This window comes from Rhineura floridana, chromosome 10 (genome assembly GCF_030035675.1).
Source record: "Rhineura floridana isolate rRhiFlo1 chromosome 10, rRhiFlo1.hap2, whole genome shotgun sequence".
NCBI lineage: Eukaryota > Metazoa > Chordata > Lepidosauria > Squamata > Rhineuridae > Rhineura > Rhineura floridana.
Window position 1 is genome coordinate 14,054,195 of NC_084489.1, and position 26,218 is coordinate 14,080,412.

The following is a 26,218-nucleotide window of genomic DNA, read 5'->3' on the forward strand; positions in this document are numbered from 1 at the left end:
TTACTTCTGTGCACATCACCCTTCAAAATCCTAAGCAAAGTGCTGAATGTTGTATTTAAAAGACTTGTTTTCTGATGCCCAGATTAGCACATCCTGCTAAGCCAAACGGTGGCTGCGTGTGCTCTTCCAGGGAGATCATGGCTGCTTTGTTCCTCCTCCACCATCTTGCTGCTGTGCCACACTAATCACAAGCTGTAACAAAGGTTGGTTCCTAGTTTATAATTTCTTGGTCTAGGACAACTGAATCACAAGCCTGGATTCAAATGACATGCCAAGCCACAGCTTACCTAAACATGGCACAGCAGCAAAATGACCAGCAAGAAGCAAAGTGCATGATCATTTCCCTAAGCCATGGTTTGGGTTAGTGTGAAGTGTTCTTAACACTTACATAGTTCTCTTGAATAGGAGCTGGAAGAGTCTTGTCAGCACGTTTCTGCCAATTTTCATTTATTAAATGTTTAATCTCTAGTTTTTTAAGGGTTTTTTTTAAAATCCATTTCCAATGTGTTAAGTTAAGCTTTGCTTCTAAACTTGGCATCCTTGTTTCTTGAAGAATATAACTGTTTCTCTAACAGAACAGGAGCAAAGACAATCTCCTGCTCGGAAACTTGTAACTAAACTAGCCAAAATGTCTTGAAACAAAGTATAGAAGTACTAAAGGAAGCTGTTAAAATGATTATATGAAGATATACAAGTAAATTCACAGCTTGTTTTTATGAAGATGATCCTGATTGTGTAAGATCACAAAGCACCTAAGCTCCTGCTGTAGAATACAACAGGCTCAATTTCTTTGAGCCCTTTGCTTGGTGTAACTTGCTTAGGGAACATCAGCAAGTACAAGATGTTTTGGTTTCATATTTGGCTGGCATGAGTGGTATTTAAATGCTGGCTGTAATTGAAGCTGCGACAGATGAAAATGAGAACTGTATAATTAAAAGCTAACACTGATTTGCGTGAGGCAGATAATTTATCATACTCTTGCCAACAGTAGCAGGAAGGAGATGGGCATGAGGAAAGAGTTAAAACATGAATATCCCTTCTTAAACTAGCAAAAGCAGTCCAATATAGCTGGCAATGAAGGGCCTGTTCACATGTTAACCTTTTCTTGCCAGTTGGTCTCTCTTTCTCTGCCATTCTTTCTAGGCTGTGAGTGAAAGCAAGTTTCAGGCACTCCCACTTCACTAGTTCCAGTCTACCACTGTTAGTCCTAGAGCCAAAGGGGGTGTCTAGTTTCATCTCAGAGTAAATTTCACATTTGGCATTCAATTCTGCATCACTAGAGCATTAATATTTGGTATGATACTTAAATTTTGGTAGCTTTGGGTTTATGTGACATCACAAATACGGCTAATGCTAAATTGAGAAATTGGAAAGCATCTCATTTGTTTTACTTTCTTTGGGCATGCTAACTGTTCTGACAAATAATTTTCACATGGGAACTTTTTAACAGCCTAGGGATTGCAGAAAATATACCAATTCCCAAGAAAAGGGGGGAGAGGAAAATTTTGTTTTTTTTCAATATTTTCAAAACATGTCAAGTGAGGTATCATTTCAAATTTTTTTGGCGCTGATTTTGTATTTTCATTTACCATTAGCCTGGGACGTATATCAGTGGTTTAGTTTTGGAATGAAAAAAGAAATGGACTTCCCAAAATATTTCCCAAAATATATTGGGGAAAAAATATATTTCTTAGATGTTGGGTAATAGTAATATTTTTTATTTTGTTTATTTGCTTAAAAGTTACTTTACTAAACACTTTTTGAGAAAAAAATAGAGTTCCAGCAATCATTGTACTGAAAAAAGTAAGGAAATGTGAGTCAACAATGACTGGAAACAGTGGTTGTACAAATTGTCCTACATAACAGATATTTTATCACTTTACTGATCATCTGAATCCATATCTCAAAAAAAGTTAGAATTTTCATCATGTTTTCTATGTAATTAGTGCATGACTGAATTATACACATTTCAGTACACTTCATGTTTAATGCATGCACGGGTGCTAGCCACACATTTCTTCGGACAAGAGCATGACAACTACTCCATTACTTCTTCTAGAGCTGGAAGACAGTCGATCCAATCTACATCAAGCACTTCAGTGCCAATGGAGTTGCACACAGTCCAGCCGTGCAAAGCAGGATTTGGTATATTTGGTTCAGCTTCTAGTGCTTTAGTTTAAATAGTTTCTTGATAGTTAGCTTGTTGAATATGCTTATAGAGAGCATCCTTACATGGTGGAAGGTTGTAGGATTCAACTGAACCCTTTTTCACACAGAATAATGAATACTGCAGGCTTTTTTATATCGTTCATCTTATGCCCATACAAACTTTTCTGCAGCCATTGTTTGTCTCTAAAACCATCTGCAAGGCCTGTAAGTGCACGTGACAATTCTTGTTTTTGAGCAAGTTTAAAAGCCATAGCTTTTCCCTTACTAGCAAATGCGCTAACCATATCACATCCTGTGATAATGTACACTGCTGGTAAGGCTGCACAGACATTTTCACCATGTAGGTTGAACATCTGGTTCATAATCATAGTACCTCAGTTGACTGGATGTTCCACTTTTCACGAAGATGCGGCCACCATGTCTGGTAAGAACTGGAAATGTATTCAGCATAATCACTGCAATGTCTTATGTCATCACACTGAATTGTCACTCTGGATATCCTGATGCAATTGCATGACACGTGTGAAGCACAGCACGTGTATGTGTTTCTTCCCGAAAGGTATGTAGAGTGGGAACGTTTGTCACAAATGATATTCGACAACAACCTGCCTCATGTGATGAATGTAACTTTGCTACCTCGCAGCCCAGTGTGCTTTGGTAGCTGCCATTCTTCTGCATAGGAATCTGACAAATTTGAGCTTGTTGTTGGAGTTGCACAAAAACTGCCACCAGTTTCTCCCAAGATGAGCAGGCATGATGTTTTGCACACACTCAGTTCATTGGTCAACCTCTGAATTCTTTCAGCATTCTTCATAGACATAAGGTGGTATGCGTTGAGCACAATATCAACAGGAGCGCAAGCGCCAAATTCATGAAGAAGTGTGGAAAACAGCTTTTCCACAAGGAGATGAAATGTTTTAGGAACCTACTAATTTATGCACCAAACTCATTCCATCAATGATGCATGCTGCAGTCTCTTGCAAAATATCTTTGAAAATCAGTGGAAAACACATTTGAAATGATACCTCAATCAACATGTTTTGAAAATACAGAAAAAACAAAATCCCCCCCCCCTTATCTTGACTTGTTATGTGCCTTCAAGTTGATTACAACTTACGGCGACCCTATGAATCAGCGGACTCCAATAGCATCTGTTAAAACCACCCTGTTCAGATCTGTGGCTTCCTTCATGGAGTTAATGCATCTCTTGTTTGGTCTTCCTCTTTTTCTACTCCCTTCTGTTTTTCCCTGCATTACTGTCTTTTCTAGTGAATCATGTCTCGTCATTGTGTCCAAAGTATGATAACCTATCTCTCATTTAGCTTCTAGTGATAGTTCTGGTTTAATTTGTTCCAAGACCCAATTATGTCTTTTTTGCAGTCCATGGTATCTGTAAAGCTCTCCTCCAACACTGCATTTGTAGTGAGTTGATTTTTTCTTACCCACTTTTTTCACTGTCCAATTTTTATTTATTTATAATTTGATTTATATCCCACACTTCTTCCCAGTAGGAGCCTAGAGCGGCAAACAAAAACACTAAAAACACTTTAAAACATCATAAAAACAGACTTTAAAATATATTAAAACAAGACATCTTTAAAAAACATTTTTAAAAAAGCTTTAAAAACATCTTTAAAAAAAGGTTTAAAGCAATTCCAACACAGATGCAGACTGGGATAAGATCTCAGCTTACAAGACTTGTTGAAAGAGGAAAGTCTTCAGTAAGTACCAAAAAGATAACAGAGATGGTACCTGTCTAATGTTTAAGGGTAGGGAATTGGAAAAGGTAGGTGCCACAACACTAAAAGTCTGTTTCCTATGTTGTGCAGAATGGACTTCCTGATATGATGGTATCTGTAGCAGGGCTGTGGATCAATACGCCAGACCTTTGACTCAGACTCCTCTATTTTTCTACTGTACGGCTCCTTCATAAATGGCAAATGTATATTAACTAGTAATAACAAATTTACTGTAGTAAAATGGTAGCACAAGGCATTTCATCACATGAATCCAGAGCTTGGAAAAGTTACTTTTTTGAACTACAACTCCCACGAGCTCAATCCCTGGGGCTGATGGGAGTTGTAGTTCAAAAATAACTTTTCCAAGCTCTGGATTCACGTGGTGGTGATGAAATGCCGTGTGCTACCATTTTACTACAGTAAATTTGTTATTACATTTGCCATTTATGAAGGAGTCGGAGTTGGAATCGGAGTCAGTACATTTCTACCGACTCTGACTCCACTCAAAATTGCTTCCGACTCCACGACTCTGACTCCACAGCCCTGATCTGCAGGAGGCCCTCACCTGCAGAGCACAGTGATCGACTTGGTATATAAGAGATAACACGGTTTTTCAGGTATCCTTTTATTTTCATACATAGAGATTGGGAATACCATAGTTTGAATGATCCTGACTTCAGTGGTCAGTGATACAACTTTGCATTTGAGAACTTTTTCTAATTCTTTCATAGCTGCCCTCCCCAGTCCTAGCCTCCTTCTAATCTCTTGACTATTGTTCCCATTTTGGTTAATGACTATGCCAAGATATTGATAATCCTTGACAAGTGCAATGTCCTCATTGTCAACTTTAAACTTACATAACTCTTCTGTTATTAGTTTACTTGACACTCAGCTGTAGTCCTGCTTTTGTGCTTTCCTCTTTAACTTTCAACAGCATTTCTTTCAAATCATTACTGGTTTCTGCTAGTAGTATGGTATTGTCTGCATATCTTAAATTATTGATATTTCTCCCTCCAATTTTCACATCTCCATCTTGGTCCAATCCTGCTTTCCGTATATGTTCTGCATATAGATTAAACAAATAGGGTGATAAAATACACCCGTCTCACACCCTTTCCATTGGGGATCCAATTGGTTTCTCCATATTCTGTCCGTACAGTAGCCTCTTGTTCAGAGTATAGGTTGCACATCAGGACAATCAGATGCTGTGGCACCCCCATTTCTTTTAAAGCATTCCATAGTTTTTCATCATCTACACAATCAAAGGCTTTGCTATAATCTATAAAGCACAGGGTGACTTCCTTCTGAAATTCCTTGGTCCGTTCCATTATCCAACGTATGTTTGCAATATGGTCTCTGGTATCGCTTCATTTTCTAAATCCAACTTGGACATCTGGCATTTCTCACTCCATATATGGTAAGAGCCTTTGTTGTAGAATCTTGAACATTACTTGCATGGGATATTAAAGCAATAGTTCGATAATTACTGCATTCTCTGGGATCCCCTTTCTTTGGAATTGGTATATTGAACGCTTCCAGTCTATTGACCATTGTTTAGTTATCCATATTTGTTGGTATGCCATCTATTCCTTGTGATTTGTTTCTTTCAAGTATTTTAAGAGCAGCTTTTACCTCACTTTCTAAAATTTCTGGTTCATCATACGGTTCCTCCGTGAATGAATCTGTCATCCTTGCATCATCTTCCTTTTATTTCATATCCGTCACGTGTTCCCCTGTTGATTATTCAACATCCCTACTCTTCATTTAAATTTCCCTTTAATTTCTCTATAATCTTTTGGAATAGGGCTCTTCTGCAGTTTTGTTGTCCTCTTTCTATACATTAGCTATTGTAATATATTTTCTACATGCCCTTAGGCTATTAAAGTTCCTATTTGAAAACTATGTCAGAACATGCACAAGGAAAATAAAACAAATGCTTTCTAATTTTTCAGTTTAGCATCTGTCATATTTGTAATGTCACACAAACCTAAAGCTACCAAAATTTAAAAAGTATACCAAACATTAATGTTCTAGTGATGCCGAATCAAATGGCATATGTGAAATTTACTCCCTCCAGATGAAACTGCCCCCCCCTTTCAGCTGTCTAGTTCTAGGACTATCTTAGGAGGCCTGAACCTGATTTTTTTTATATAGAACAGTGCTTAAATCCATGTCATCCTGGACAGTAATTGTACATATTCAAGTTAACCTGTCTATACATTCAAGCAGAACCATCTTTATTTTCTTCAGAACAAAAGATACAGCAGAAGCATTAATAATCTTTGAACATAGCCTATTCTTTGCACATTGACAATAGATGAAACAATATCTAAAATTTACCAGCCTTCTTCTTTGAATAGGCTGGTAACAGCAAAAATCAGATGGAAATAAATCTGTGTCTCATTTCCCTTAAATAACACATGATTAGGCAACTGATTTCAGTTGTACATCTGAAAACCAACCTTGGATGATTATTTCCTCAAATTTGTTAGAGGCATTGAAATTGCTTACTTGTTTATAAATGGGAGAGGTATTTCTAGCCGATTTTGTACTGTACATTTTCAAATACTTGAACAGTTTAAAAAAATAAATTAGTTTCTCTGTTGTGCATGATGCAAATATATAAGTTTGTAGTAGGAAACACCAGCCCATAAAACAGCCTTACAAAATACCAAGTTACCAGCCTGATCCTAAACACTTGTGTGGAAAAGTTCAAACACCAGGATAATACCCTTTCAATAGCAATAAAGCATTATAGTATATAGCAGTGACTTGGCACACCAGTGTTTCGTTCTGAACATTTACTTGTGTGTGGAGCAAGTCTTAAGATCACACTGTTAGACGTAACTTACTCAGATATATTTGTGGTGGAGGGAAGAATGTTTTGTTAACACTCCACACATTTATAAAACAGTATGTGCCTATGCCAATTTATTCAGTGTATAATAGACTACCTCCTGTAACTACTATTGTGTACACAGTACTAGTTTTCAATAGGCTGCACAATTCCTATGTGACTTGACTTGTATAATTAAATACTGCCAGATTTCCTGTAGTATAATTATAAATGATAACTTGAATGTTCATTGCAAGATGGTGGCTACTTTAAACTGTTGTACAGTTAACACATTTTAACAGTTTTTCACCCCATCTTATACTTAAGAATGTTGTTGGCCTTTCATGATAGTTTGCGAATAAGATGTCTCTTGAATTGTGCATGCTTTTAAGGGAAGATGAAAACCAACAATTGGGTATTACAATTACAAGGAATTCTGAAGAAAAAAACAGGTGGTTTATAAGCTTTGCTTCAGCCTGCCTCCAGTCCAATAACTGTCATGGCATGTTTAGTTCTGTAGTTTCAATAAAAGGACATCTCCATGGCAGGACCTCACTATGAAGTGTTTCTTTATGAGCACAGTCAACATACGTGGTTAGAGTACTATAACCCTAATTTATGGGCTTGTTCCTTTGAGAAGAGAACACTTGTAGAAGAAAACACATTCAATGTTTGTTTATTTGAGGAATACAAGATGCTGGCTATATACTATTTCAGATATCGGAGTAAGATTGAAAGTAGAAGCTAACTTCTTTTAAACAGTGCTATATCTAAAGGTTACATCAGCGCATCTGCCATTTCATCATCGCTCACCTGCTCAGTACCTATTAAAACTTATGTAGGTATGTGAAAATTGCACATGTACTTGTAGTACACTACAATTGGCCACTTATTTTCATAATATATGTACAGAACAAAGTAGATACTGAATTAGCCACACAAAATGGTGTATATGCTTCCTTTCTCTCCTGTGATAATTTGTACAGTAAGGTTGTACGACGTAACTGGAACTGCTTATATGAAAATCCTTGTAGTATAACCATGTCCATCTCAGAGATCTGGGCAGAATGCAAGAACTCTGGTTGGGGTATGTTGTGACAACTGTACTGGGGCAGAATGTTTCATCATTAATTGATATGCAGTTGCCAGAAGGAGATCAAGTAAGTGGTCTACGTATAGCAGTCACAGTCTGAATTTATACAGCCCTCATATACTTTTTTAAGGTTTGGATAGGAAAACCAAGAAGAAAATTGGGGTGGGGGGAGCTGTAAGCAAACATACTAAGACCTAAAGGCGGGGGGAGCCCTGCAATTCTGTTTTCTTTTGGTAAATCATTCACGTTGCAAACAGTGCAGTTATGCTGCCACATCCTGCTGCCTGTACTACAAAGAGCAGTAGTTACTGATACTGCAATACGTAAAACCACCACTGGCAGAAAGCCAAGTAATATGTTATTACATTCATTTCTCAAACCTCTGCTAACCTACACATTAAAGAAGAAAAATCTACAGTAACTAGGAACAAAAAATGCACTTCTGACTCTTGCATTTGGAGCCTAACTGTGCCACAGAGGTAGGTATTTGGTTATAGGTATTCACTGGTGAAAGTTATAACAGCCACTGGGAAGTCTACTTGGAACATGAAATCAAGCAATATCCCTATGAAGAAAAACTAAGTTCACATGCACAACATGATATCAAGGAAATGGTAGTTACTGAACTACAATTGTTCCGCTACGAGGTTTCCCAGAGGACTGTTCCAAAGAACTAACAAAAATATGAAGCTGTGCATTAAAGCATTTAGACTATTCTCATATTTCCGCTTTATTAATGACCTTTAAAAATAAACTTTAAAAAACCCAGAATATAAGCAGCTAGATTTCTAAAAGATAAAATAAGTTGGTGCAAAACTGTCAGCAGCTGTTCAGATAAGCTTTCATTTGGGTATTTTAAGGGTTAAACTGGCCACTCAATTCTAATTTAAATTGCACTTGTTTAACTTCAGACCACCCACAGGCAACAAGAGTTACAATATTAGGCTGGATTCCTCAGCACAAGTGTCTTCCACTGAAATGAAATGAACTAACTTCTGCATCTAGGATGGAAGGATAGAAAAAAGTGTCTTGAAGTGTTTGCTTCACAGATTAGTTTTCTGTTGAAAACTGAAGTATGAGTAAGCCTCACCCTCATTTTTTTTTAAAAAAGTCTAGACAGCAACATTTACATAAATCAGTACCACCATTCAAAGAACAGCACGCATTGAAAAATAAAGCCTGTCCTACAAGGCTTGTTTACTACTATTGTTACAAAGGCTCAGATTTAAAAACAAAGAGGCATTAATGCAAACTACAACTTCCTGTGATGCAGCTTTAAAGGCCATTCTTCATCCTTGTGCTGCTTGAATTCTTGTTTCTTTATCATGATAAATGCAAGGGTTTGGTCTGCTGCAGAACAGTTACTCCCCAAGGCTTTGTGTTGACTGGGTGAAAGTAGAAAGCCATGAGGACATGGCTGATTTTGCACTCGTAAAAGCACCTCCAACTGACTGACCTGTATTTTATAATAAAAGAGGAAAAGATTAGGCAAAGGCAGATAATTTCTCTTTTCTTAACAGCATGATCCTATACATGTTTACTTTGAAGTAATTCACCCTAAGATTAATAGGACTTGGAAAGTATATACATGATTGCAATATAAGGGCATTTACATCTTTATATAAAAAGGTCATCTTTCACTTTAAATGTTAACAGAGAGCCTTTTAATTTGGCTGTCTGTATTGCACTATCTACAATGTCTAAATGAGAAATTAAGAAGAAATAGGTTGCTTTAACAGTGAGAAATGGTGTAGCAAAAGCAATTAGGAGCTATAAAGCAAGATCTGAGCAAGTGATATCAAAGATTAAATGGGAAACCTATTAACATAACCATCCAAGACTATGCTCCAACAGCAAACACAGAAGAAGAGGAATTGGAGAGATTTTACGCAGAAGTACAGGAAGAAATTGATCACACACCAAAACAAGATGTGCCAATAATCATGGGGGACTGGAATGCAAAAGTAGGGAACAGATAACTAGGAATTGTGGGGAAATGGGGCTTAGGTGATAGAAATGAAGCAGGAGAAAGACTTATTGAGAAGCCAATAAGTTTGTTTCTTGCAAACACATTTTTTGAGCAACCAAAAAGAAGACTGTACACATGGACATCACCAAATGGTCAATATAGGAATCAAATTGATTATATAATTGGTAGCAGAAGATGGAGAAGTTCCATACTTTCTGCAAAAACAAGACCAAGAGCAGACTGCGGTACAGATCATGAACTGGTAACATCGAAAATCAGAGTAAAGCTAAAGAAGAACAACAAAGCAATCATAATGCCAAAATACAATTTAAATAACATCCCAGAAGAATATAAAGATCAAATAAGGAACAGGTTTGAAGCTTACTTAGTTGACAGAGAACCAGAAGAACTATGGAGTGAAGTCAGAGACATTATGAGGGAAGAATGCAAGAAGACAATACCTCTAGTTAAAAAGAGAGAAAGACCTCAATGGATGACTGAAGAAACTCTTAAATGGTTAAAGAGAGAAAGAAAGCAAAAGCAAAAGGAGATAGACACACGGCTAGAACCCTAAATGCAACAATACAGCGACTAGTCCAGCCTTTCCCAACTAGTGGGCCACCAGATGTTGTTGGACCACAACTCCCATCAGCCTCAGCCACCATTGCCAATGGTCAGGAAAGATGGGAATTGTGGTCCAACAACATCTGGTGGCCCACTAGTTGGGAAAGGCTGGACTAGTATGTAGGGACAAAGAGAACTATTACAATACTTACTGAATCGAAATAGAAGAGGACAACAAAAAGGGTAGAACGAGCCCTATTCCACAAGGTTAGGGAAATTAAAGGGAAATTTAAAACAAGAGTAGGGATGTTGAATAATTGACAAGGGAACACACTGAATGATTGAGATGAAATAAAAGATGGAAGCAATACACTAAAGAACTGAGATGCAAGGATGACAGCTTCATTCATGGAGGAACTGTATGATGAAGAACCAGAAATTTTAGAATGTGAGGTGAAAGCTGCTCTTAAAATACTTGGAAGAAACAAATTACCAGGAACAGATGGCATACCAACAGAGTTGCTACAAGCTACTGAGAATGAATCTGTCCAAATTTTGACAAACCTGTACTCTGAACAAGAGGCTACTGTAAGGACAGAATATGGAGAAACTGATTGGTTCCCAACCAGAGAGAGTGTGAGACGGGTGTGTTTTATCACCTTATTTGTTTATATGCAGAACATATCCTAAACAAGAGATGGATTGATTCCATAAAGGAAGCCACAGACCTGAACTTACATGATCTGAACAGGGTAGTTCATGACAGATCGGAAGTCACTGATTCATAGGGTTGCCATAAGTCATAATCGACTTGAAGGCACATAACAACTACAAAACAATGTTTCTAAAGTTGGTTCAGTCTATGGCAAAGCTATAGGGAAAGTTCACTCTGTAGTTGTGAAGTCATTAAAGCTACTCAGACTGCACAAATCACATGTCAAGCTACTGCAGTGGAGCCTAAGAAGGGAAGGAGGAGAGGTTTTGTCCAAATAAAATACTTGCACTAAAAAAACACAAAGCCCTGCCATCTCTGTGTCCAGCTGGCCAATAATTATGTAATACCCATAATTGTCTGTGGAACTGAGGGTGGACATACTGAGCTGGCACTTTCTCTTCACTGCAGTAGTTGACTGAAATAGTGTTTCCCCTGAAGCTTCCTGCTTTCTTCCTCAATATATATAGTGGCTCAGCTGCCTTCAGCTATCCATTTATCACTGAAGGTGGCAATGTTTGTGTGCAGTCTGTAGAGCTTTACACAGACTCTAACACACTTGAAAGAGGGTATGGAAGTTAAAGCTGTTGCAGCATACAGCTGTCAGCACATACCCGTTTCCAATTATGAAGCTTCTTACCTACAGCTCTTCCTGTCTGTACAACATTCCGGCTGGTTGTAACCATGGCATTTCCAATCTTCTTGCCCCGCTCGCTATTCTGGACAGAACTGAACAAGAGAAAAATGATAGCATCATACAACTGACTCTTACTGTTTCCAAGTATGTAAATTTGATAGTATGAAGTAAGCATATTCAAATCCACAACTGTATTTTTTAAAAAGCAAAGGTAGTTATGTCGGCCCTAAAAAAAGAAGGAATCAGAATAGATAGTAGGCCAATACCTTTATTTAGGCAAGTGGATTTAAGTGACAGGCATCAAACATAGATCTGTGGTCACTAACTCTCAAAAAATCCTGAAGTTTTCATAATAGTAGAAATGGATATAGAGCTGGTTTGCACCTACTGTTAAACCATAGTTTTAAAAATAGACTATGGTTTAGTGCAAAGCAGCATGCAGCTCAGAAGTCCCCACTTTGTTCCTTCCCCACACCTGCTGCACATGGTTTGTTTCCCTCATATAAACCATGCGTGGCACATGGTTTGGAGAGAAGCAAACCATGAGTGCTGCTTTTCACAGAAAGTCAAGTCTACACTGTTGTTTGTTTCCTCCAAGGGCAGCATGTGCAGGAGAACAGCCAAGTGGGCAGCGTGCACCCACATGATGCTTGTTAGCATTAAACCATAGCTTACTTTAAAACTATGGTGTATTGTTATGTGTGAACTGAACCAGCCATAAAGTCAATCTCTCAGTTACTGTCTACATTTCAACCATTGTTACATCCCAGAACAGCAAACCCCAACTGAAATTAAAACTGCTCAACAATTTACAAAGTAGCATTTAAAGCATATTCAGTACAGTACTTACTGTGATAATCTTAATTTTACGTCTGAAACAGAGTATTGGCCCTGGAATGGGTGACTGAAAAGTGTTTGGGAGACAGTGGAAGAAAGGAGAGAAAACAGGATGAAAATTTAAAATGTTTTGTCAGTTGTAACAACAAAAACAGAGCCAATAAGTCAATTCTCTCTGAACAGACTGAAAACATTAGCACATTTTTACTAGTGTTCTGGTAAGTTTGCATTTGGGGTAGGGATGAATTTCAGAGGCTCCACTGTACAGCGAACAAAAGATCTGGCATTGATCTATCTCTGAATTTCTTCCCTGAGCTATAAACCTTGGAGCACCTTCCTTCTTAGCTGTCTTCCCCACTCCCCTTTATTCCCTCTTCTCCTCCTGTTCTGGAGTTGGGTTAGACTTGTGACTATTCAGCTGGTAACTTATGTAGGGTTACACTGCAGTCACTTCCAGCGTCCTTGAGCCTTCTCTCATACTTGTGACTTCATGGAGTAATTATATACAGTGGCCACAATCAGGAGCCAAGTGTCTCTGCACTTCCAAACAAAATATTAAACGCTTATAGGCTGGACAGCGCAGGAATACAGAATACAGCAACTTCTTGGCAGAAAGCCTATGAAATTATGCTGGGTACACAAGACACTTCCCCGAAATATATTCAGATATAACTGTCAAAGAAATATCAAGAACACAGATGCATCATGCTCTTAGGGCTTGCCCACATTAATTTGGAAGCACTACTTGTTTGAAGTGTGTTGATGAACACACTTTCAGAGCTTTAGAAATAGGACCAATCTGGGCTGAAAGCCAAGTGCAGATCACTGAGCATCCGAAGCACAGGCACTGAGAGAGACATGGAGGAAAGGTGATTTCCAGAAATAAAAGTATGTAATATCTAGGTCTGATATTGCTAGAAGACTTTGAATTCCCGCCTGTGCTTCCTAGAAATTAAGTGACAGACACAAGTCACAGATGCTCAAGATAGCACTTGCAGCTATCTCAAGAAAAAGTGGCCTCCTTACATAACCAGGGTTTCCCCCCCAGTGTTTTGTTACTGGACATAATTATGCTACATATCCAGTGTGTGTGGTGTAGTTGTAGTTGGGGTTTAGTACTGATAAAAATGTTCTGAGTAGACTAATATTTGTTATTCTTAATAAGTACAAGCTCTCTACTTGTTCTGTACAATTTGTTCAACTACATTTTCTTACCTAGGATTTACCTCTGCAAGAGCTGGGTGTTTGTTGCTGTTCCATACTCTATAATTGTGTGTATTCTTCCAGGCTGCTACAAAGGTTGTTCCGAAGTCTGACAATACTTTTTCACTGTCTGATGAATAGAACAGGTAAAAACCAAAGTAGCTTCACTACTGCACATGCTGTGTTGTATGCATGCAAGCGTGTACACTTTTTATAATAGAAAGTATACCTTTCACATAGTAATAAATGTAACACAGGACTAACGGATATGCAGATAACTAAAGAGAGTTACAAATAAATAGCAAGGGATGGTCCTGGTTGACAGACTGGATTTCCATGTACAAAAGTCCGTAATCTTTGTTATTTTTCTTCTTAGATTTGTTGTGTATCACCATGCATACAGGTCTGCAAGGACTGGAGTCATCCCTGATTATACGTACACCATACCGAGACACTGGAAAGCTGCCCCTCCACAGCAGTTTTTCAATGGCATGGTGTCACCAGACTGAAGAAAAATATGACCCTCATATGTAAACCGGCACCTGGGTTAACACACAGGATAGGAATGTGGACTTGGGAGTAATAAGCAAATCTTCCCTTCTCCATTAAGTCTGGATCGAGCTGACTATTAAAAACATTTTCCCCCAAACGTAAAAGCTACTCAATCCCATTCTCCCAAACACCATAAATGCCTTTTAAGATTCACATCCTTGAACCAACAGAAATCTTGCCATTACAAAGCAAGAGCTTCTACTGTCAAAATATCAAACATAACTGGAAGCAAAAGGCTTAATTTATAAAAGCAATGGAAAGTAGCTGCACACTTTAAAACCAAGCAAAATATGTAACGAAGATACAAGAAAATAGCTTGAAGAGAGATAGAACTGAGATAAGAACTGGACTTGGAGATACGGGACAGTTTCTTTCCATGCATCTAGTATAAAACACTTCATCTCATCACACAGTCCTTTAAACAGGACAGATTGCCACTGTGTGTCACACACCTCACAATTCTACCTCACAGAAATCTCAATTCTGCATCCTTCTCTGGTATGAATCCTGCCTCTGCTACAAATTCAGCAGCAAACTCTTCTCTTTTAGCTTCACCCCCTTCTTTGTAAGGTTTACAACAAGATAATGTACATGGAGTCCTTTAAACACTCACAGTGGCTATGTTTTATCAAAGGCATTTAGATAATGCTTTGGTAAGGATTTGCATGCCAGTCAGTCAAATTTGTTTGCTAAAAATTATCACAAAAATGCAAACAGTATTGAAGTACATTTTAATGTAAGTGGTCCCCGGCATGCTAGACTCCATGTTGTACAGGGAAATTCTGTCTAATCCATTGGGCTTCAAACACAGAAACCTTAGAGATAGTATATTTAGCCCCATCCATTAGCAAATAACATTTTTTTCTCCCTACCATTCAAGAAGGAAACTGAACAACCCCTTCGAGAAATTCATCCCTAGGCCTCAGATGGCAAATAGCAAGGCAAAGAGGTGAAGGAAAAGGGCTGGAGACTATGCTGTGTGAGAAGCTGTGATGCAGCCTGTACTGGACACTGAAGCACCTTCTTCCCCCGCCCCCAGCACCCACCGGAAGCCCTGTTCACTCTACCCACATGTCCCTAGCCATGCATGTAAGAATACATCTTCATAAACAAAGAAGTGATTTTCAAGATAAACAAGCTCTTCCACAGATATCTGGCTTCTTAGATAGCAAACTGAACAACAGAGTATATATCCCAGTAGCAACTCTGGCTTCCTAAGTACTACATGGCTATAATCATTTTTTTCAGATTTTTAATGTCTATTGTATTTGTATGTCTATTTTGTACGTCGCCCAGAGTGGCTGGATAACCAGCCAGATGGGAAACTAATAAATCCAATAAATAAATAAATAAATAAATAAATATGGTGCAGTTTGTTGGGGAGGGTTACAAGTAGCCCCTCCTTTTTAACACAGCATCAGAACTCCTCCCACCCAGTTACTAACCAGACCCTGCTCCATATATTTCTTTGCATTCCTTCTAGTTGGCTGTTAAGTATTTCCTCATGATTTTTTTTAAAAAAAACTTTAAATAAAATTATATATAAAAACAATGACAACAGAGCTAACCTGGTTGCAAAGTAGCAGCAAGCAGTGCATGGAGATATGAGCCAAACTGGGCCCGGATCCACTCATCTCCTCCTTCCCAGCCAGTGCCATCTAGGAATACATCATCCCTGTTGTCAGTCACATGCTTCACCAAGAAGTCTGCAAATCTCAAGTCAGCTGTTGTGGGATTCAGAACCTTCCTGAGCTCTGGATCATGGACTTGAACCAGAGCTTCCTCAATCTGTTGAGAATAATCCCAAGTGAAAAAACTGTCCAGAGAAAAAGCAAAACAACTTGAGCTGTATTCTTAACAGGAGCTATTCATTTCCGTTGAACCATAAGCTACAGTTTAAATGCAGTACTCTGACATTTGGAGATGTAAATCATCCTGACTCTAGTGCAAGTGGCAAAGACAACTTATCAGTTAAGCATGTGAATGTTATAACTCAGTCACTAATCAATAATCTCCAGTCTCTGCAATAAACAAACAACTTTCTCCTTGAGATAAACTGTGGTATGGAGCAGAGTAGATCCCTGGTATGGGCCCTATTTTGGGGTCAGAGCTGCCTGGAGTCTCTTTTGATCCCTTTCAGCTATGCATGTCACCACAGAGGTTTTTCAAGCAATGGGGTTATTCTACAAGGTGAGCCACTCTGTGTGTCACAAAGAGATGCTTGAAATAACCTTCCACCATGTGTGAGTGCAATGTGTAGACTGGACCTCAAGGCAGACTTTTCAGGAGCAGTTGTTTGAGAGTGGAAAGAATCCTTAGTTTTACTCTGGGTATTTGAACAGTGCCCTGATGTAGTCTTGTAAATAATTTTTTAAGCCTGCTTGCTGCCTACCATTATGAGTCAAAGTAAGACTCAGTGATAGGAAGAATTTCCCTTTGGGTCAGCTATATCCGATAGTTAAGCAATTGTACGAATATCCAATGAAGCTCAGTGCTGGAAGGTTCAGGACAAGATAAAAGAAAGTACTTCTTCACATAGCGCATAGTTAAGCTGTGGAACTTGCTCCCAGAGGTGGCAGTGATGGCCACCAACTTGGATGGCTTTAAAAGATGGCGCAGAGTGGTAAGCGGCAGTAACGCAGCCAAAGCTCTGCTCACGGCCGGAGTTCGATTCCAACGGAAGGAGGAAGTCGAATCTCCGGTAAAAGGGGTCAGGGTCCACTCAGCCTTCCATCCATCCGTGGTCGGTAAAATGAGTACCCGGCATATGCTGGGGGGTAAAGAAAGGCCAGGGAAGGAACTGGCAATCCCACCCTGTATATACAGTCTGCCTTGTAAACGTTGCAAGATGTCACCCTAAGAGTCGGAAACGACTCGCACTATAAGTGCGGGGACACCTTTACCTTTTTAGACAAATTCATGGAGGATAATGTAATCAAAGGCTACTAGCTATGATAGCTGTGTTCTGCCTCCATCATCAGAGGCAGTATGCTGCTGGAAACCGCAGGCATGGGGATGGAGAGTGCTCTTGCACTCAGGTCCTGCTTGCCGGCTTCTCATGGGCATCTGGTTGGCCACTGTGAGAACAGGATCCTGGATTAGATGGGCCACTCATTTGATCCAGCAGGCTCTTCTGATGTCCTTATGGCCGTATGTCTGCTCCATATTTATAAAAATGGGACATTTTGCCAAAATCTCAATTTTTTAAAAAAGCTGAAATTAAGTTACCCATCTGTGTTATAAAGGAAAAAAGATTCATACCTCTACAATAGCATCACTTAGATGCCTCTGCTGACGGAAAAGGATATTGGTGGCTCCTGCCACAAAACCACGAATGGTTATATCAGACAGGAGATGGTGTTGTTGCAGTGCCATGTATGGCAAGCAAAGGTATCCCTGAAAGAGAGAGAAGGGAGGAAATCAATGTGAGCAAAGAAAAAGACTGAGGAGGGGGAACAGATACTTTCATATACTTTGAAGTTCTAATGAACAACAGAAAATAATAGAAATTATCATTACAACATTAACGGCTACTTCCTCTTCATTTAGAATTGTGTTAACATTACTACGGTGAAATATTGCTCTGCTGAATTGAAATATTACTGCAACAGACTAGTGTGAAACCTAAGCAGGCTACAGAATCACTGGGTGCTTCAGATGCAATCCCAAACTATATGAATGAGCCCTGTGCCGATTCTCTCATTTCCTATTTAGGAGCAGCCTCTTGTTACATCTAAAGTGGACAAACTGCAGTTTGCAGAGTTTGATCTGGGTTAATCTGGAAGTGAGAGAAAACCAAGAGCGTGCAAGGGGAAGGGAAGGGAGGGAATCTACAAACACAAAACTTGTTCTTGTAGTGTCAAGCCAACATCTTGCTGCTCTTCGCTTTAAATACATCCAGTTGCTGCCTTCATTCTACAGTTTTCAGAGGAAGGACAATTAAAACAGATTGATCTGACTACAAGCCTAGTTACTGTGGCCTGCAGAGTCTTAGCAATCAACACAAGGACAGAATGTACAGAGATACTGACTTGCAATGCCGGCAAGTGTTGTATGAGTGAGGCTTGCTGAATAATAATAGTAACAATAATAATAATAGGGTTTTTATTATAAAATTTTACTGAGAACTGCCACTAGTCAGTCCCTGCTTTATGATCTCTTTTAAAAATACCCCCTCCCGCCCCATCGGAATATTGAGATCTTAATATAGAAAACAAAGCTGCTGAGAACTCCCTCACAGTCACCGTCATAGTGGTGGAAGAGGGGAAAACATTTATAAAATGAGGAACTGTAAAATAATTACAGGAAATCAAACTTATGGTACAATATTACCACAGAACAACTGAATGTATAAACTCACTCTAAAAGAAGCTGGTATCAGGTTTTCTAGTTAAGAGTTTCACAAAATTAAGATCACAGAGCACACGGCTATACTTCCTGTACTTTACAGAGTTTTCTTCTGCCATCAATTATGCCAGTATTTTCCAGGAAAGTTTACTATTTTTAAGAAGTCTGAACAAAGAACTTTTATGTAGCTTATACCCTAATTTTAAAGGATGCTATTGAAGGCATAATCATTGTAAATTATAAATAGAATCAGTAACTCCAGCCTACTTCCAGCTGTTATAAAAATTGTGCTGTTTACTTGAAAGACTAAAGGCACATAGGAGAAAGGAGAAAAGCATGAACGTGGGCACTGTATCATTCAGTCTGGAAATGAGACAACCCCCCCCCAATAATATAAAACCTGTAATGTTGACTAGTCCTGACTGGTTAAAGCAGGGATAAGCAACACAGTGCCCTTCAGGTGTGGACTACGGCTCCCCTTATCCCTAACCACTGTCAGGGGCTGATGGGAGCTGGTCCAAATTGGCTACCCTTGGCCTAAAGTATCAACATACCGCTTGACATTCCTGCCCTGCAAGATCCACTAGTGTTACAGTTATTCATGATACAATTTATTAGTGTCCAATGGCCATAGTAGCCAACAGCAAGATCCAGATATTCCTGAGGTCTCTTCACTTCTCAACACACAGTGACTATTGTCCAGCACTGCCCTTTTCAGACTCTTATTATGGAATAGAAACATAGGAAGCTGCCTTATAGCAAATCATACCAGTGGTCCATCCAGCTCAGTAGTGTGTACACTGACTGGCAGTGGCTCTCCTGGGTTTCAGACAGGAGACATTCCTACCTGGAGATGCCAGGGACTGAATCTGGGGCCTTCTGCATGCAAAACAGCTGTTCTACCACTGAGCTATGGTTTTGGCCAGATCAGAGGCAGTGTTCACTACATCTTACCTAGCTGGGCTATGAGTGAGCATACCCCAGTGCCTAGTGATGGCGCGGGGACTCTGGGGTGTTCTCTTCGTTTATTTGGAGCCCTCCCTTTGCTTCCTCTGGCAGTTAAGAGGACCTCCTAAATAAAGTTGTCCAAAAAGGTTGCCAAAAGCTTAACATCATCGGCCCTGTCAGCACAGCCACCCATCTTACATTACCAGGACAAGGAAAGCTACAACTTTCTTTTTTCTTTCACATTTTTGTATTTCCCCCACCAGAATAAGTTGGCAGAACTACTGTTTTCCACTCAAATTGTGAAGCTTTGATCCAATACCTCATTCATTTCTCTACAACTCTACAACATGAACCATGTTATTCAATGGCCAAAAATGAAACCTTATGTAAAATGGCTCCTTACCTTTGTTGTCGGCTGCTTACTAAAGGAATTATTTATTTTGAAATATTTACAGGCTGCCTTTACGAGTGGCACTCTCCCAAGGCAGCTTACCCAGTAACAGGATAAAAACACAACTTCACAGCAAGATAAAATATAATACAAAACTTTCCAATTGCCCAAACATGCCAAATTACCTTAGTGAAGATAGCTAGTGGCATGCCATACTGGTCCTCTTCCAAACCAGATATAAGCCCAGGAACAAACACTGCATGCCCTGTGTTAGGTTGAGGCTGCACAGTAATTGGAATACTTTCAGAGACTGCAGATTCCTTTGGAAGGACTTCAGTCTGCGCTGCTACTGCAGTAATTTCACTTTCTCCTTCTTTCAAATTGGGATCCTCTAGGACATTAGGATCTAAAGTTTCCCAGTCACTTTCAGATGACTCTGGAGAAGTGCGTGAAGGAGGTTTCAAATGCTGCCCACTGTCCTTGGAGACCTGTGTTCTATTGAGATTGTCCTCACTCTGGAATAAAGGCACATCTACTTTCTGAGTACCTTGGTCTCCTGACAACTTTTGGCCTTCCTTATCTGTTCCTATGTTTGCATTTGAAAGTGCCACAGCAGACAAAGAAACATAATAATCTGAAGGAGGTGGAACTTCTTGCTGGCCAATATCCTCCGATATGCTCTTTCTTGGCCGGTACTGTGAACAGTCAGTAAGACCATGCTCTATCATACCTAGAAATCATAAAAATCTAATAATAGCATCATGGAAAATGAGTTTAGCATAACACATAATATATTGCATACTTTAAAAAAAGAAAACTCCATATCTGAAGGATCTCCTTTGCCTAAACAATGATGGTTTTCCCATGGAGAGTATATTTATATCTTGAACTACAGTTCCTTATACTTGCTATACTATATTTGTGATCTTTCACGATAAAGGCTGCATCCAAACATCATACCATGGTTTAGCAAGAATGAACAAACAAAATCTTCCAAACTTCTCCTTCTGGCTAAACAGCAGAATGAGAGGGGAGGGAGTAGTGTATGAACCCAAGAGGAAGCTAGGCTCATTCATATTTCAGTAAACGGCGAGACTGCTCATTGGGGCAGGGTATCGCCAACATGTCACCCAGCTGCTGAAAGAATTGCACTGGCTGCCCATTTGCTACCGGGCCAAGTTCAAGGTTCTAGTTTTGGTGTACAAAGCCCTATACAGCTCGGAACCAGGATACCTGAATGACCGTCTCACCCCTTATATACCCAGTCGATCACTGTGCTCTGCAGGTGAGGGCCTCCTGCAGATACCATCTGATCAGGAGGTTCGTTCTGCACAATATAGGAAATGGACATTTAGTGTGGCAGCACCTACCCTGTGGAATTCCCTCACCTTGAATATTAGGCAGGCACCATCTCTGCTATCTTTCTGGCGACTTTTGAAGACTTTCCTTTTTTAACAAGCCTTTTAAGTTGAGACTTAAGTCTGCGTCTGTGTTAGAATTGCTTGCTAATATGTTTTTTTAATAATATTTTAAACCCTTTTTTAAAGATGTTTTTAAAGTGTTTTTTAAAAAAATGTTTTTAACGTTTTGCTTTAATGTATTTTAAGGTCTGTTTTTATGTTGTTTTAAAGTGTTTTTAGTGCTTCTATTTGCTGCCCTGGGCTCCTGCTGGGAGGAAGGGCGGGATACAAATCAAATAATAAATAAATAAACCATAATTTAGTGTGATGTCCAAAACATAGCCATGATGCTGGTTCCCAACAGGGAAATGACAACCAAATAGCAGTGGCATAACCCCCACTCTTCTGCTTATCTTAAAAACACTGACATTATTTCTAGATCACTGGTTCCCAGCAATGACAGCACTTACTACGTAGATGGGAAAGTGATATAATGAGGCTAAGAAAGCACAACGCTCTTACCTGTTGTTGTATGGATGCTGGCTGCACAAGTGCCCATCACATAAGATTCCATTTTTGGATAGTGCCTGTCACATACTACTCCAGTATATCACTAATCCCTCTGTATAAACTAGCCATCCTAGCTTGATCACCCAGGACATAATATGTTCCCCAGCTTGCTTTTCTAAAATTTATCCCTAGAAGCTTTAGACAAGGAACATCGCTGCAGATAACCAGTGGCAGCATAGTGCTAGACATCTGCAGTGTTACTGACATAGAAAGCTACTGCCCATCCGAAAACACTTATTCATATAACATGGACAACTATCAGCTTACACAAATGCTAATGCTAGGCACATTAGAGTGTTTTTAAAATGCAATAGCAGATGGCCCATGTTGTACTAAACACGGGAGTACATTTGTAGCAGCCAACTCAAATGCTCCATTCTGTTCAAAATAAACTTATCATAAAAATATAAGAGGAGCCCTGCTGGATCAGACCGAAGGCTCACCTAGTCCTGCATTGTTTTCATAGTGGCCAACCAGATGGCTATGGGAAGCCCTCAAGCAGGAGCACAACTGCACTCTCCCCACTTGTGACTCTCAGCGATTAGTGTTCAGAGGTGCACTTCTTCCATCACCGGAGATAGTACATAGCCAACAGCCAGGTCTAATTACTTCCCAAAGTCCAAAAAAGGAGGGACATTCACCCAGTCTCAAATGCAGAAGCTGTTATCCTGACACCACAGAAAAGGCAAGTTATGCTGTATTCCAGATATTATGTATTTTATGTCTGTGTGGGAAATTAGTTGTAGCCACTAGGTTGTTCTTGCCATGGTATGTGCGTGCACTGTAGCTCAGTGGCAGAGCACCAGCTCTGCATGCCAAAGGTCCCACATTCAACCCCTAGTATCTCCTGGTGAGGCTGAATAAGGCTCCTGACTCAAACCTTAGAGAGCTTCTGTCAGTCAATGTCAGCGATACTGACGTAGATGAACAATGGTTTGGCTCAGTATTGGGCAGTTTTCTATAGTTCACATGTATTTCTGAAAGGAAGCTGAGATTAAACACAGTTCTGTGCTACTCACAGACTAATGGAGCAGAAGTTTAAGATGATAAAAAGAGCCCTTCTGGATCATACCAATGATTCATCTCATTGACTTGCTGCCCACTAGCTATCAGGCTGAGTTCAAGGTGCTGGTTTTGGTGTATAAAGCCCTATACAGCTTGGGACCAGGATTCCCGAAAGATATCCTCACCTCTTATACACCCAGTTGATCACTGCACTCTGCAGATGCCATCTTATCAGGAAGACCGCTCCGTACAACATAGGGAGCGGACCTTCAGTGCTGTGGCACTTAGCCTTTATAATTACTTCCCCTTAAATATTGAACAGCCACCATCTCTGTTATCTTTATGGTGCCTACTGAAGACCTTCCTCTTCCAAGAAGCCTTTTAAAGTAGAGAACCTTTCCCAATCTGCATCAACAGTATTGGAATTATTTTAAAAACTTTTAAGGTTTTTTTACTATTTTATCACTTTATTTATTACATTGATATCCTACCTTTCCTCCAAGGACATCAAAGTGGTGTACATGGTTCTCCCCTCCCATTATCCTCACAACAACCCTGTGAGGTAGCTTAGGTTGAGAGACAGTGACTGGCTCAAGGTCACCCAGTGAGCTCCATAGCTAAGTGGGGACTTATTTGTTGTCTGCTGCCCTAGGTTCCTTCTAGGAGGAAGGGTGGGATATAAATTTATGCACATGGAAATATGGACAGTTAGCCCCCGTCCCCCAATAATTTGGCATCCCTTTTTAAAACCATCTTGTGGCCATTGTAACATCTTGTGACAATGCACTCCATTAACTACAAGACTCCCGCCCCGCATATGTGTTTGTTCATGAAAGTCAATTATTTTAATTCACTGAATGTTGGTTGTTAAGAGTAATGGGTGGGATGTCTTGTAAAGTTTGTCTGTTATTATTGCAAATGCTTTGAAAAAGTCAGTAAAACTTTAATAGCAATAAAAAATAGACGGTGTCACTTACCAGGAAAGAGTGATAAGACGGTCATTAGCGCTCCCACCAGCCGATTCACTGGAGATATATAAAACAGAACCTGAAAGGGGGGGGGGAGAGAAATGTTAACTTCTAGAGCCAATGTGGCCCTCCAAGACTGTCTATCTGGCCCTCGAGATTCCCCCTATGTTACCCCATGCCACACCCCTCATCAGCCCTGCTCTCTCCTCCATAATCTGATGAAGTGTTCATTATTTATTTATTTATTTATTTAATCAACTAAAACATTTATAAGCCACACTTTTCATAAAAGTGTATCAAGGCAGCATTACAACATACAAAAACATGATAGAATTAAAAACCAATAAAAACATCATTAAAAACAATAATAAAAGCATCCATAAGTACTGCACTGGATGGAAAAGAAAATTTATATTAAAAGGCCTGTTAAAAAAGTTCAGTTTTCAGGAGATGCCTGAAAGAAAGACGGGAGGGTTCCTCCCAAACCTCTATTGGTAGAGAGTTCCACAGGACAAGGCCTGCCACACTAAAGGCTCGGTCCCTGGGGGAGGACAGCCAAACCTCAGCAGTGTGAGGAACTACTAAGAATGCCCCATCAGAAGATCTCAGTGATCGAGATGGAATGCAGGGAGTCAGGTGGTTCTCATATTTCCCTCTCATAGGCTCAAGGAAACAGTACACAAATTTCAGTGCATTAGAATTGGATGGGCAAATCTGAGCCAACTCTCAGTTTTATGTTTTATGACATGTAAAAAGTTCAGCTTAATAAACTTTTCTCTGTCTTGCTATAGCTATAACAACATGTAGTACTTAATCCTTCCACTATTCATTTTTAAATAAATGTGATTACTGTATCAATATAAACCAGGGGTCACTAACGTGGCATTCTCAGGCACCAGTATATCCATCATAACCTTCGATGGTGCCCATGAATGGTCTCAGTAAATATCCCCTCAAAAATCCACAATGCACAAGATATTTGCTCTTTCTGCTCAATTGCTGTTTATGCTGACTTGGCCTCTCTTACAGTGAACACACACCGTTAAGCCTGCCCACATTTCATTTGAGGTCAGGGCTGGATATTTATCTACCCCTCCGGTAGGAACAGAAGAGAAGTGGTGGTGGCCCCCGAATTGTGGAATAGTCTCCCCGAGGAGGTACGCCTGGCGCCTACATTGTTATCCTTTCGGCGCCAGGCTAAAACCTTTCTATTCTCCCAGGCATTTTAATTCATGTTAAAGTATTTTAATGTTTTAATGGTTTAGTGATCTTAATATTACATTATTGTTATTATGTATCTGTATTTTTTATATTTCATTATTTTTGTTGATTTATTGTATTATCTTATGTTGTACACCGCCCAGGGAGCCGTTGGTTATGGGCGGTTTATAAATGAAATTAAACTAAACTAAACTAAACTAAAGTGCAAAGATCTTTTCTCTGTGAATGAGCACAATGTTAGCTGATGTAGGTGCCTTTTTCCACAGACTGGGCAGGAGGCTGATGGGAGGCATGGCTGAACCATTTTGTGGTCTTGTCTTTTTCTGCTCCTTTAGGTGTGGCAGCCATTTTGTATTATGTCACACCCCACAGCAACCATTTTGTGTTAAGCCATGCCCCCACATCAGCGTTTTCTAACTGGCTCTTATAGTACTTTATCAAGATTCCAAATGTGCCCACTGGCCTTAAAATGTTGCTAACTCCAGATCTAAATCAAAAGACAGCAAGTTTCAGATCTTAAAGTTATCAGTTGCTACAGTAAACTTTAGAGTATAAACTGACCTTACTTCAACTGATCACACTCAGATATTTACTTATTTTGTATGTACTTCTTTCTCTTTCCTATCTGTGCAGTTTTACCTTTTCTGCTCTAGGCTCTCTCTGTACTGTCAATACATTTCATGTTTTCTGACCAAAAGCCTTGCATGGGGGTTCTATAGCTGTCTGTGTAGACTTGCGTATTAGTCTAGATATAGTTACACCACTCCTTTAGCAAAATCTGCTTACCTTTGCCAAAGCAACTACTGCTGACAGAAACATCAAAAAGCAGGCAACCAGAATGGGCATATCTCCATACTAGCTAACTACATGTGTGGGACTGTGCATCACAACATCTCTCCAAAGAGGTTTTTAATCTGTATTCCATTGAACAATGTCATTAAGCAAGCCCATTTCAGTTCCTTCTACCAACTTTGGGAGAAGGATCTCACCTTTTTCTCTAGAAGAATCAGCTTAAACAGAATTAAGACCTTCAAAATAAAGAGATACAATCTTAAAC

At 39.5% G+C, this 26,218-nt stretch overlaps 1 protein-coding gene across 3 annotated transcripts in view; it reads right to left on the reverse strand.

Moving 5' to 3' along the window:
* Positions 1–4,637: 4,637 nt before the first annotated feature.
* The window catches only part of AVL9 (AVL9 cell migration associated), a 52,663-nt gene continuing 31,082 nt past the window's right edge, over positions 4,638–26,218 (reverse strand). For 2 of the 3 annotated variants that reach the window (XM_061586570.1, XM_061586571.1), the window contains 9 exons: positions 26,151–26,189; positions 23,950–24,019; positions 20,183–20,727; positions 17,573–17,707; positions 15,880–16,099; positions 13,772–13,889; positions 12,570–12,623; positions 11,723–11,811; positions 4,638–9,293 (listed from right to left, as the gene is read on the reverse strand). In XM_061586570.1, the coding sequence (XP_061442554.1) occupies positions 9,199–9,293; positions 11,723–11,811; positions 12,570–12,623; positions 13,772–13,889; positions 15,880–16,099; positions 17,573–17,707; positions 20,183–20,727; positions 23,950–24,019; positions 26,151–26,189 (1,365 nt within the window). In that variant the 3' untranslated portion in view covers positions 4,638–9,198. The remainder of the gene's footprint in view (positions 9,294–11,722; positions 11,812–12,569; positions 12,624–13,771; positions 13,890–15,879; positions 16,100–17,572; positions 17,708–20,182; positions 20,728–23,949; positions 24,020–26,150; positions 26,190–26,218) is intronic. The other variant, XM_061586569.1, reaches the window with a different exon arrangement.